The sequence below is a fragment of the Amblyraja radiata genome, chromosome 1 (genome assembly GCF_010909765.2).
Source record: "Amblyraja radiata isolate CabotCenter1 chromosome 1, sAmbRad1.1.pri, whole genome shotgun sequence".
Taxonomy (NCBI): domain Eukaryota; kingdom Metazoa; phylum Chordata; class Chondrichthyes; order Rajiformes; family Rajidae; genus Amblyraja; species Amblyraja radiata.
In genome coordinates, this window is record NC_045956.1 from 62,258,253 (window position 1) to 62,271,663 (window position 13,411).

A 13,411-nucleotide genomic window follows, 5' to 3' on the forward strand; every position below is an offset into this window, starting at 1 on the left:
GATGGTTCAGTTGCCTGGGAAGAAACTGTCCCTGAATCTGGACGTGTGCTTTTTCACACTATATGTACCTCTTGCCTGATGGGGGAGGGGAGAAGAGGGAGTGACCGGGGTGAGACAGACATCTGCCTTAGTGAATGCCTGGATCTCTGCCAAGCAACGCACTAGTTCCCTGTCTCAGAGCTCAGCCACCAAGAAATGAAACTGAAACATACAGGCACTCACTCTCTGCCGAGCAACATGGAGAGAAGCATCTTTCACTGGGGGGAGCTGGGCAGTAGGTTCAGGGGATCGAAATCCAACAAAGTCCGAAAACTCATCCAGGCCACCCCTTGGGAAGAACTTGCCGACAACGAGGAAATTGACCACATCTGCTGCAGCCCTCATCTGACTGTGTTCATCCTGAGGGATGGCAGGGTTTATACACTGAGCAACAGCCACAAGAGGAGTGGACAACTAGGTGAGTGAGTTAAAAGACCAAGGTTTTAAAGACCAAGCAGTCTGAAGAAAGATCCCGGCCCGAAACATCACCCATCCTTTTAATCCGAATGCTGTCTGTCCTGCTGAGTTACTCCAGCACTTTGTACCTATCTTTGGTACCTACCAGCATCTGCAGTTCATTTCTACACAAGGTTTTTATTTGTTTGTTGCCATCAGGCAGCACAGTGGTGTAGCTGGTAGAACAGCTGCCTCACAGCACCAGAGACCCGGGTTCAGTCCTAACCTCAGGAGCTGTCTGCATGGAGTTTGCACGCTCTCTCCGTGACCGCATAAGTTTCATTCCACATTCCAAAGATGTGCTGCTTTGTAGGTTAATTGGCCTCTGTAAATTGCCCCGCGTGTGTAGGGAGTGGATGCATAAGTGGGATAACATAGAACTAGTGTGAATGTTGGTCAAGGTGGACTCAATGGGACGAAAGACCTAAACGTTTATACATGGGGTGATGGGTGCCTGGAACGTGCTGCCAGTGGCACACCTGCCCACGCTTGGCCCATATTCACAGAGTTACTCCGGCACTTTGTGTCTTTTTTTGTAGACCGACATCTGCAGTTCCTTCGCTGATGCCAGATGGCAGTTTTCTGGACTATTGAAAGTTATTCTTATTTACGCACCTGAACATTTTAAAATTCTGTGTAGTTTTAGATGTTGCAATGATTGCATAATAAATAATATAGTAGAGCAGGTGAGTTTAAAAGGTGAGCAGGAACAGTCCCTACTGAGATAACAGGGAATGGAGAGAAGGCAGGAAAATGGGATTGAGAGTAAGATAGATCAGCCATGATTGAATGGCAGAGTAGACTTGATGGGCCGAATGGCCTAATGCTACTCATGTAACTTATGAACTTTTGAATGTGGGAATTGGGGTTCAGTTGAGTTTCAAGGGAGTGTGGGAACAGTCTCTGGTGTGTTTAAAGGCAGCATACAAAGCATACCAGGGTAAGCCAGATACAGAGCCTTCACGCCCTCAAGTTTTACTGCCTTTAGTGTTAGATCTAATATTAAAAGTGTCCTTACGCAGGCAGTCTTACAATGATGTTAAGGGAATTATTTTTATATAACAAAGCGGCAAATATTTTGTAAATAATTTATTGTCATAAAATTAAAAAGAATAAATCTGGAAGAAGTAAATGATTGCTTCAATGAAATGTCTCAGGATAAGTATATATATATTGCTGGAACTTGTTGGAGGGAGTCCTGAATTTATTCAAAGATCTTTGCAGTGTAATAGATGTATTTACCTCTGTGACTTTGACATTTACTTTCACTTTCATTTCTGTTGGTCCAGGCCGTTGTAACGTTGAATAGAAATGTTTACGTTGGAAATCATTTAGCTCCACCCCGATGACACAACTTACATTGTTACAGTAAATCACAAGCACTGAGCCACAAGGATGTAATGTTGGGGCTTTATAAGGCCACATTTGGAATATTCTGAGCAGTTTTGGGCCCCATATGAAGTGGCGGCACTGCCTCAGCAGCTGCGGCTCGCCTGCAGACCATCTGTTTTTTCTTTTTTTTAGTTTTCTTGTCCTGTTTTGGTTAGTTAATTATAGTTATTAGGTTGTGTATGTGGGGGGGGAGGGGGAGTTTTGGTCTCTTCCTTCGGGGGAATGTGACCTTTCCTTGTCGTATCCCCCGTCTCCGTCTGCGCTGAGGCCTAATGGCGGAGCTGACGGCCTCCAACTGGGACCGACCTCGAGGCTCCAGAGGCTGAGCTGGCCAGGACTTACCAGCACGAGGCTGGCTGACTTCAGGGCTGTGGCGGCGTTCCAGCGACGGCGGCCTGACTTCGGGGCTGGGGTGACATTCCGGCGGCGGCGACCCGACTTCGGAGCCTCGGAGGCTCGGCCGCGGGCCAGTGGACGACATCGTCGGGAGCTCGCAGGTCACAGGTTGGTGACCTGTTTTTCCGGAGCTCCCGCAACAACAGCTTCATCCACTGGACTGGAGGGCGGCAGCTTCGGCAGCTTCGACCACCCCAGGCCGTGGAGTTTGAACCGGCCTGTTCGCGGAGCTCGGACTCAGCCGCGGGACTGACTTACTTACCATCACCCGGCGGGGTCACAACATCGGAGGCCTGGATCGCCTCAGCGCAGAGGGAGAACAAGGAGGGAAGAGACAAAGACTTTAAGACTTTTGCCTTCAATCTCAGCGAGGAGGTGCCTGGTGAACTTACTGTGGTGGATGTTAAATTTGTGTTTATTGTGTGTTTTTGTTATTTTATTATATGTATGACTGCAAGGCACGAAATGTCGTGCAGACCGGAAGGTCTAAATGACAATAAAGGATACTTTACTTTTTTTAAATATTTGAGGAAGGATGAGCCAGCTTTTGGAGAGGGTCCAGAGGAGATTAATGCGAATGATCCCGGAGACGATTGGGGTAACATACGATGAGCATTTGAAGTCTCTGGACCTGTACTCACTGGAGTTTAGAAGAATGAGGGGGTATCTCATTGAAATCTACCAAATAATGAAAGTCCTGGATAGAGTAGATGTGGAATGGATTTTTCCAGTAACGAGTTGGGCCCTCTGACGGCCCAACCTCACAATGAAAGGAGGTACCTTTAGAATGGAGATGAGAAGGGATTTCTTTAGCCAGAGGGCAGTGAATCTGTGGAATTCATTGACACAGACAGCTGCGGAAGTCAAGTCATTGGGTATTTCTAAAGCAGAGATTGATAAGTTCTTTGTTAATAAGGGCTTCAAAGGTTACAAGGGGAAGACAAGAGAATGGGGTTGTGAGGGGAAATGATCAGCCATGATCAAATGCGGAGCAGATTTGATGGGCAAAAATGGTCTAATACTGCTCCTTTATGGTGTTATAAGGAGATATTAGAGCAAAAAAAGACACAAGTGCTGGAGTAATTCAATGAGTCAGGGAGCATCTCTGGAGAACATGAATAGGTGATCTTTCTTAACCCTGATTGTAGTAGTAGGGAGAAAGCTGGAAGAGAGGTGGGGTGGGACAAAGCCTTACAAGTGATAGGTGGATTCAGGTGAGGAGGATTTGATTGTCAGATGGGTGGACAAAGGCCAGAGATGGAAAGAAGGCAATAGGTTGCGAGGGAAGGACAGAAGTGGTGTGAAGCATGAAGTCAGAGGAAGGGATGTGGGTGGAAGCTCAGATGTTGGTGAGGCTGCACTTAGAGTATTGTGTGCAGTTTTGGTCACACTGGTATAGGAAGGATGTCATTAAGCTGGAAAGGGTGCAGAGCAGATTTACAACAATGTTGCCAGGACTCGAGGGCTTACAGCACAGGAGACTGAGGGGTGATCTTACAGAGGTATACAAAATCATGAGGAGGATAGGTAGGGTGAATACAGTTTTTTCCCAGGGTAGAGAAATCAAGAACTTATGGGTGTAGGTTTAAGGTGAGAGGGGAAAGATTTAATAGGAACCTGAGGGACTCTTTTTTACCACAGAGGGTGGTGGGTTTATGGAACGAGCTGCCAGATGAGGTAGTTGAGGCAAGTACTATAACAACATTTAAAAAACACTTGGACAGGCGTATCGTAAAGATTTAAAACCGAGATGAGAAAAACTTTTTTCACACAGAGAGTGGTGAATCTCTGGAACTCTCTGCCACAGAGGGTAGTTGAGGCCTGTTCATTGGCTATATTTAAGAGGGAGTTAGATGTGGCCCTTGTGGCTAAGGGGATCAGGGGGTATGGAGAGAAGGCAGGTACGGGATACTGAGTTGGATGATCAGCCATGATCATATTGAATGGCGGTGCAGGCTCGAATGGCCGAATGGCCTACTCCTGCACCTAATTTCTATGTTTCTATAATAGGGAAGGTTTAGAGGGATATAGGCAAAATACAGGCAAATACGACTTAAATGGGGTATTTAGGTCAGCATGCAAGAATTGGGCTGAAGGACCTGTTTATTAGTCATGACTTTATAAACTCCAAGTATGCTTTAAGGAGCATTTTACAGGAGCATGCTGGAGAAAGGTGGGATTAAGGAGAAGTGGGATTAAGGAAGAGAATTCCAGAGATTAGAAGCCAGTCAGCTGAATATACGGTTTGTAGTTCTCCTGGTTCTTAAAAGGTTGATCAATGTAGCCGATAGACCATAAGCGAGTCTGAAGAAGGCTCCCAACCCGAAATGTCACCCATCCTTTTTCTCCAAAGATGTTGCCTGACCCGTTGAGTTACTCCAGCACGTTGTATCTACAATTTTAGGTATAAACCAACAGCTGCATTTCCTTCCTACTTCAATTTAGCAAATGTGCTCTCCTGTGGAATCTGTTATAACGTGTTGGAATGTCTTTTGGTTCACTCTATGGTTTGGTCATTGGCTTCTCCTGAATTTTGTAATCTTCTTCTTATCGAGTCCACACACAGGATTAGAAGTTGTTCAGCCAGAGCTGAACACGCCTCTCGGCATCTGCATACAATGGTGTCTGTCTTGTCGCTTCTTGTACTTCTTGTGCGTGGTGGTGGAAAGATTGGTGGAAACAGGGCCGCAACGTGAACGCTCTTTCCTTGACCCCAATTTTGTAATGAACACAAGCTTTGTTTACTATTGTGCAAAGCTACAGGTCGATCATAACTGAAGTGAAGAGATTTAAAATTCTGATTCCTCCCTTGATAAACCTTCCTAATAAAACCAGTGTGTGTTAAATTCTACTTTCTGCAGTTGCAATATTTTTTGTTCCCTCTCCTGCACAGAGCTGATCACTGCGATACAGGACGAGAAGATTCATACAGCGGACATCGGTGGCTCCAACATCCTCTACGTGTCTGAAGCAGGAAATGTATACTTCAGTAAAGTCCCAAACCAAAAATGTGGAGTGGCAAATAAATCTTTCATCGTCACAAAACCAAAGTAAGAATTATCTTGATTATTAGATTGTGATTGTGGTTCGGCTTTGGCTGCCGCTGCTCTCTCTTCACACTGTGTTTTTGATTTTCTGTTTTTGGATTGAATTCTGTTATTAATTTGTGTTTCTGTGATGTCTTTATTACTTGTTGTATTCCGATTATATGTTATTCCGATTACTATGTAAGGTGTCCTTGAGATGTCTGAAAGGCGCCCATTAAATACAATTTATTATTATTATTATTATCTGTTATCTGTTAGTTGACATCTATGTGGAGAGGAATGGTTAATGTTGTGTAGTTTAAGTTTAGAGATACAGCATAGAAATAGGCCCTTTGGCCATCCAAGTCCATGCCAACCATTGATCACCCGTTCACACTAGTTCAATGTTACCCCACTTTCTCATCCACTCCCTCTACACGAGGGGCGATTTACAGAGGACAATTAACCTACAAACCCACACGTGTTTAGGATGTGGGAGGAAACTGGAGCATTAGGAGGAAACCCACGCGGTCACAGGGAGAATGTACAAACACCACACCGACAGCACCCAAGGTCAGGATCAAACCCAGGTCTCTAGCACAGTGAGGCAGAAGCTCTACCAGATGCGCTACTGCCACCACAAAAATGTTTCAACTTTTAGCAGCGCTGGTTATTGGCCTAAAATATTAACCTTGTTTCACCCACCACTGAAGCTGCCTGATCAGCTGAGTATTATCAACATTTCATGCTGTTGATTTTTGAACTTCACCAACCATAACATTTAGAAGCGTGAAAGCATCTAGCACTGAGTCAGGAACAACTTGTTGCCCGCTGTTATCAGACTACTCAGCGATGCTCTCATAGGTAATGTAGTCCTCAACTTAAGGGCCTGTCCCACCAGCATGCGATTGCATGCGTCTAGCGTAACCAAACGGAAGTGGAGTTCGCCTTTAGTTTGCGCTAAATTTGCGGTAAGTACACGCAAGATTCGTGCGTGACGTAATTTACGTCAAACTCACCAAACAGCTGGGCAGGAGGCGGGCCGACTGAATTTGGACGTCGCACGACGTCGGGCGGTGACGTCATCGCGCAACGCCACGCGCTAGGCGTACACTGTCAAGACGCTGCGTACGACGTCAAGATGCTGCGTAGAGCATCAAGACGCTGCGTACGCCTATCGAGGAACTGCATACGGCCGTCGAGGCGTTGCGTACGGCCTCAATGCGGCTGCGGGCCTACAGGCCGTTGTCGCGCGGGAATTTTCGGAAAGTGCAAGATTTTTGGAGCCCCGCGCGATGTTGGGACCAGCCCCGCACAACTCCATTCGCCTCCGCCGATCGAAGTGGGACTGGCCCCGCCAGTCTGTACGCCCCAAGCGACCATGTTTGGTCGCGCTAGACGCATGCTATCGGATGCTGGTGGGACAGGCTCTTTACACCCTTGCCTCAGGGGGGCATCATTCAGATAGCCGTGTGGAAGAAGTTGTTCCTGAGTCTGGTGTTATGTGCTTTCAAGCTTTTGTATCTTCTGCCGCGTGGGAGAGGAGAGAAGAGGAAATGACCGGGGGCGAGAGCAGTACTGAGGGAGCGCTGCACTGTTTCTTTTTACCAAAAATAAATGTCATCAATTATTACAAGAATAATAGGCACAATACAAAACAATACCAACAAATCCACCACCATAGTTCAAAGTAAAACAAATAATCCTAAATATCAAATATACGGAGTATTATACAACTATGTTACAATCCTTGTCAAGGATATATTCCAACCCCCCGCGGTGCCCAACGGTCCTGTATACCCCCCAGGGTGCCCGTGGACAGCGCCTATTACATCTCTAGTACCAAACAGATGCGGACGTAACCCCGGAAAAGGGGCAGGCAGCCGGTTTGGGCCGAACCCTCTCCACCCTGGCAGAGGGGGCCCCCGGTCGACAGCAACCAAGTTCCAGACCCTCAGCAGGTCCCAGTAGAAGCTGCCACTGCATTGTCCTTCCACTGACTGGTTAGCATGCAACAAAAGCTTTTCACTGTACCTCGGAACACATGACAATAAACTAAACTGAACTGAGCACATTGTGTCTCTACGGTATATTCTAGCATCTGCAGTTCCTTTCTACATATCCAATTAAAGCTCTGTAATGTGGTTGATGGGTGACCAGGACCGCATGAGGACGGTTCAGTTGCCTGATAACAGTCGGGAAGAATGAGTAATGAGTAACACGGAGAGTTTCTGGGCTGAAATGAAGTTCTTGCCTGAGTGACTGACTCGTGGTTTATCTGTTTCCACAGGTTACTCAGCAGCTTTGCAGGGAGGTGTGTCGTTCAAGTTGCCTGTGGAAGCAATCACTCTCTGGCTCTCTGCAAAGGTAGGAGTATCACACGGCAGCAATGGGCCAGCTGATCACATTGGTCAATAGAACGCATCGGTCTGGGAAACGTGGACCAGGCAGATTGCCTCGCTGTGGGTGGGGCAGTACGGAGCCACTCTCGGCGTAGAACGATACCCTTGATCAGTAACGTTGTCAGAGATTATGGGGAGAAGGCAGGATAATGCGGTTGAGTGGGAAACATAGACCAGCCATGATTGAATGGTGGAGTAGACTTTATGGGCCGAATGGCCTAATTCAGCTGCTAGAACTAATAAAATTAGTACAGCACAGGAACAGGTCCTTTGGCCCACAATGACTATGCCAAACATGATGGTAAGTTAAATTAATCTCCTGTGTTTGCACGTGATCCTTATTCCTCCATTCCCTGTCCATGTAAGGTCTTTTAAATACCACTATTGTATCTGCCTCCACACCATCCCTGGCAAAGAGTTGCAGCTCGATTATAATCATGTATTGTCTCTCCGCTGACTGGATAGCACGCAACGAAAGCTTGTAACTGTACCTCAGTGTACGTGACAATAAACTAAACTAAACTAAACTACACTAACCGGTCCTGCACCCTCTCCAAAGCCTCCATATATGAAGTATCCAATGAGAATTAACCTAGCTTAATCGAATTATACGTGAGCAGATGTGACATAAACTTTCTGACGTGTAATTTTTGACAAGGTTTTCATTTTTATCTCTCCCTCGAGATGGTCAAGTCTTTGCGTGGGGCAAGAACACAAATGGTCAACTAGGAGTGGGCGAGGCCGTTGGTACCACACACAGTCCGCAGCACGTGACAGCGCTGGCTGGTATTCCCTTGGCTCAGATCGCAGCGGGAGGATCCCACACCATTGCAGTGTCTCTGTCAGGGACAGTGTTCGCTTGGGGAGCAAATCACCGTGGACAGCTGGGTCTAAACGATGTGAAAGGTAAGAAAAACGAGGACGGGGACCTTCCCAATTGTACTCATGCCCATCTCTGGGGTCCAGGCCTGGCCGTGGGGAATTTTAGTTTAGTTTAGTGTCGAAATATACCGCGAAAACAGGCCTTTCGGCCCACCAAGTTCACACTGACACTTGTTCTATCCAACACACAAAGGTTGATTTACAGAAGCTAATTAACCTATACCTGTCAGGGGGGAGTTCCCCCCGCCACGGGTACCATGTAATCCCGTGCTACCTGCTCCATGGTCGGATAGTCGGATAAACCGTCTCCCCCACCTTGTTTGCCAGGTGAGGAGGGGGCTGTGGACCTCCAGCAGGACCAAAAACAAGACCTATCAAAGGGCGGATGAGCTTCTAGTGAGCCAACGGCCATCCACACTTCAGTAGAAGTTGCGATCGCTGTCGTACATAGCATTGTAAGGCACCGTGCCCCTTGATGTTTTCAACGATGATGATGATGATGAATTAACCTACAAACCTGTACATCTTTGGAATGTGGGTGGAAACCCGGAGAAAACCCACGCGGTCACGAGGAGAATTGATTACTTAAGGATTACTTGATTAGTAAGGGTGTCAAAGGTTATGGGGAGCAGGCAGGAAACCCATGCGGTCACAGGAAGAACGTACAAACTCCACACAGACAGCACTCGAGGTCAGGAACTAACCCAGGCCTCTGGGCTGCTAAGAGGCAGCAGCTCTACTCGCTGTTGCTGTGCTGCACTGTTCCACATTCTATACCCCTTCAGATGTCTGCCGGCCTTTTCTGCCCTTTGGATTTCCTCTCCTCAATCTCTTCACCTCACGCCCCCTATAGGCTGTGGGCCGAGCATCAAAAATGTGTCTAGAAATAGGATTTCGTGACCCAAGTCACCAAACTACATGAAATTTTTTAGTCCAATCAAAGCACATTTAACATTGAGTTGTCTGCCAGTTGGCCAATCACGCGCTTTGTTTCAGGCTAGCACACAAAATGGCTGAGGGGGCTTCACAGATGCCTGTTTTACTGGAGATTCCGATGTGTTGTTCTGTGGAATAAATGTCGTGGAAACTTGCAGCAGGTTAATTGTATTTAGTGGGAAAAGCATTAAAAAGGCTGAAGAAAGTGCTGCGAAGTGGTTAAAGTGCAAGAAAGCCTTCAAAGTCCCTGCTGATGTGCTGGAACACAAAGAAGGCCCCCATGAATCAACTCTAACTGAAAGGTAAGACTAAAGTCTGAATTTATGAAAATCTATCTGTATGGACTTTAATTAATTTAATTGCACCCGTTTATAATGTGAATAAATTCATTCATTCATTCATTCATTCCTTATTCATTCATTCACTCACTCACTTACTCATTCATTCATTCATTCATTCATTCATTCATTCATTCATTCATTCATTCATGAAATTGAGGGCCTAAACTATAACACAGTCAATTAAACATTTTCACTAATGCCAGCTTGTTGTAGAGTAATAAGTCTTTAAGAGCTAATCTCGGAGCTGCCTGCGAAAACTTACCGGGACAAGGTGCTCCGACCACGGGGCCTATGTACGTGCGGTAAAGTGAAGCCACGGTCTCAATTAATAAGCGGCCGATTCGCGATCGCGGAGCCGCGGATCATCTCCGCGGGCGGGCAGAGAGGGGGGGGGGGGTGGAGGCTGTACATAGTGCCGTCTGTGGCGGTCGTTTTCAGACCCCGATAACGGGAGAAAAACGGAGGGATATCGATCGCTATTTACCGCGAGTACCTAGGTCCCGCGGTCGGAGCACTTTTTCCCGGTAAGTTTTCGCAGGCAGCTCCGAGATTATTTGTTAAAGACTTATTACTCTACAACAAGTTGGCATTAGTGACAATGTTTAATTGACTGTGTTATAGTTTAGGCCCTCAATTTCATGAATGAATGAATGAGTAAGTGAGTGAGTGAATGAATGAATAAGGAATGAACGAATGAATGAATTTATTCACATTATAAAAGGGTGCAATTAAATTAATTAAAGTCCATACAGATAGATTTTCATAAATTCAGACTTTAGTCTTACCTTTCAGTTAGAGTTGATTCAAGGGGGCCTTCTTTGTGTTCCAGCACATCAGCAGGGACTTTGAAGGCTTTCTTGCACTTTAATCCACTTCGCAGCACTTTCTTCAGCCTTTTTAATGCTTTTCCCACTAAATACAATTAACCTGCTGCAAGTTTCCACGACATTTATTCCACAGAACAACACATCGGAATCTCCAGTAAAACAGGCATCTGTGAAGCTCCCTCAGCCATTTTGTGTGCTAGCCTGAAACAAAGCGCGTGATTGGCCAACTGGCAGACAACTCAATGTTAAATGTGCTTTGATTGGACTAAAAAATTCCCGACATTTTTCCGGTTTTTCTCTAATTTAATAAAAATGTGCAAGTCTTCTTCATATCGAGTTTCAGGGGTGATTTATATACATTTTTTTACACAATATGTGAAAATTTCATGTAGTTTGGTGACTTAGGTCACGAAACTGCAGAATAAAGCTCCTCGGCCCACAGCCTACTACTTACAACCTTTGAAAAGTCAAAATGACACAGACGATGAAAATCCAAAATAAAAGTAGGAAGTACTGGAAACAGCAGGTCAGGCAGTACTTGTGGAGAGAGGAACAATATCAACATCTCAGGTCAATAGATTAACAAAACATGTCTAAAAGCATTTGGTCTGCACCGTATTACAACTTTCCCCCTGTTCCCACCACCCTTTCCTATCTCTGCCATTGAAGACAGGCTTGTTTTCTCCCTTTCCCAGTGCTGATTAACTTGAAACATTAACTCTGTTTCATTCTCCACAGATGCTGCTTGGTGTGCTGAGTATTTCTAGCATTTGCTATTTTTAAGACCATAAGACATAGGAGCAGAATTAGACCATTAGGCCCCTTGTGTCTACACAGCCATTCAAATATGGCTGATCTATTTTCCCCTCCCAACACCATTCTCTTGTCTTCTCCCAATAACCTTTGACACCCTTACTAATGAAGAACATATCAATTTCCACTTTAAAAATACCCAATGACTTAGGCTCCACACCGTCTGTGCCAATGAGTTGCACAGATTCACCACAGCCTGGCTAAAGAAATTCCTCCTCATCTCCATTCTAAAGCAACATCCTTTTATTCTGAGGCTGTGCCCTTTATCCTAGACACTTCCACTACTGGAAACATCCTCTCCAAGTCCACTCTATCCAGACATTTCATTATTCAGTGTAATCCCCCCCCCCACCCACCCTCATCTTTCTAAACTCCAGCGAGTACAGGCCCAGTGCCGTCAAACGCTCATCATACGTAACCCAGTCACCCCTGGGATCATTTTCTTTAACCTCCTCTGCATCCTCTCCAACACTTGCAGATCCTCCCTCACGTATGGAGCTTAAAACTGCTCACAATATTCCAAATGTGGCCTCACAAGTGCCTTATAAAGCCTCAGCATTATATCCTTGCTTTTATATTCTAGTCCCCACAAAATGAATGCTAACGTTGCATTTGCCTTCCTAACGTCCAAATTGATCTTTTCAGAATCCTGCCGGTTCATTCTTTAAATCCCACTTGATTGATCAAGCCTTCAATGTCACCTGAAAGCTGTTTATTTGACTTGTTGTCAAAGTTTGTCCGGCAGTTCCCCTCTGGGGTATTTTGATTAAAGGCACCAGAGAAATCAGGGTTGTTGTTGTTGTTGTTGTGAGACCAGCAACTGTGGTAACCGCTCTCCCTCTGGTGGTACACTGCAGAACTGCAGTTGGAGCGATGAAAGTTATTAAGATTCTACACAGAATACAGCGTTTAAAACAAATTAAATAATGAATATAGAATTATGCATTTGAGATCATTATGGTTGCTTATTATTCGCATAATATATTGATTTATAGGTATTTATTTGTGTGTTTTGTGCATTCTGTATGGTCGGCAGTGATACAGCTTCCCCCTCCAATGACGAGCCGTCTCCCATCTCCCACCTTCCCCCTCCTCTTGGACCCCCCATACTGGCCTCCCTCCCTCTCTGGATGTATGAAGAAGCGTCTCCACCCAAAACGTCACCTATCCATGGTTTTCAGGAATGCTGCCCAACCTGCTGAGTTACTCCAGCATTGTGTGCCCTATAATGCACACAGCAAAATGCTCCTTCTCCTCAGTGAAATATAAAGATTATATATTCTTGAAGTTTGGTTTAGTTTGGTGATATGGCATGGAAACAGGCCCTTCGGCCCACCGAATCCATGCTGACCATTGATCACCCATTCACACTAGTTCTATGTTACCCCACTTCCTCATACGCTCCCTACACACTGGCGGGAATTTACAGAGGGCCATTAACCTGCAAACCCACACGTCTTTGGGATGTGGGAGGAAACCGGAGTAACATGGAAAACATGCAAACGGGAGGAGCTGGGTGATAGGAGATGGGAGGTCATGGGATGAATCTCCTTGACCCCTACCCCCCCCCCCCCCCCACCCCCCACGTGTGATCAGTCCTGTATGAGGCAATGTCCAAGTTGCTGATCATCATCAAAGACCCACACCATCCTGGCCACGCTCTCAATTCACTCCTACCATTGGGAAGGATAGGGTGGATGTGGAGAGGATGTTTCGACCAATTGGAGAGCCTTAGGCCAGAGAGCACGGCCTCAGAATATGAGATTAAGAGGAATTTCTTTAGTCAGAGGTTGGTGAATCTGTGGAATTCATTGCCAAGGATGACCGTGGAGTCCAAGTCAGGGCGGCACAGCAGCGCAGTGTTAGAGCTGCTGCCTTACAGCGCCATCGACCCGGGTTCG

At 46.0% G+C, this 13,411-nt stretch overlaps 1 protein-coding gene across 1 annotated transcript in view; it reads left to right on the forward strand.

Moving 5' to 3' along the window:
* The first annotated feature begins 229 nt into the window (after positions 1-229).
* LOC116979043 (probable E3 ubiquitin-protein ligase HERC4) overlaps positions 230-13,411 on the forward strand; it is an 84,968-nt gene continuing 71,786 nt past the window's right edge. The window contains exons 1-4 of the mRNA XM_033030494.1: positions 230-457; positions 5,177-5,333; positions 7,600-7,676; positions 8,396-8,617. Of these exons, the coding sequence (XP_032886385.1) occupies positions 238-457; positions 5,177-5,333; positions 7,600-7,676; positions 8,396-8,617 (676 nt within the window). The 5' untranslated portion in view covers positions 230-237. The remainder of the gene's footprint in view (positions 458-5,176; positions 5,334-7,599; positions 7,677-8,395; positions 8,618-13,411) is intronic.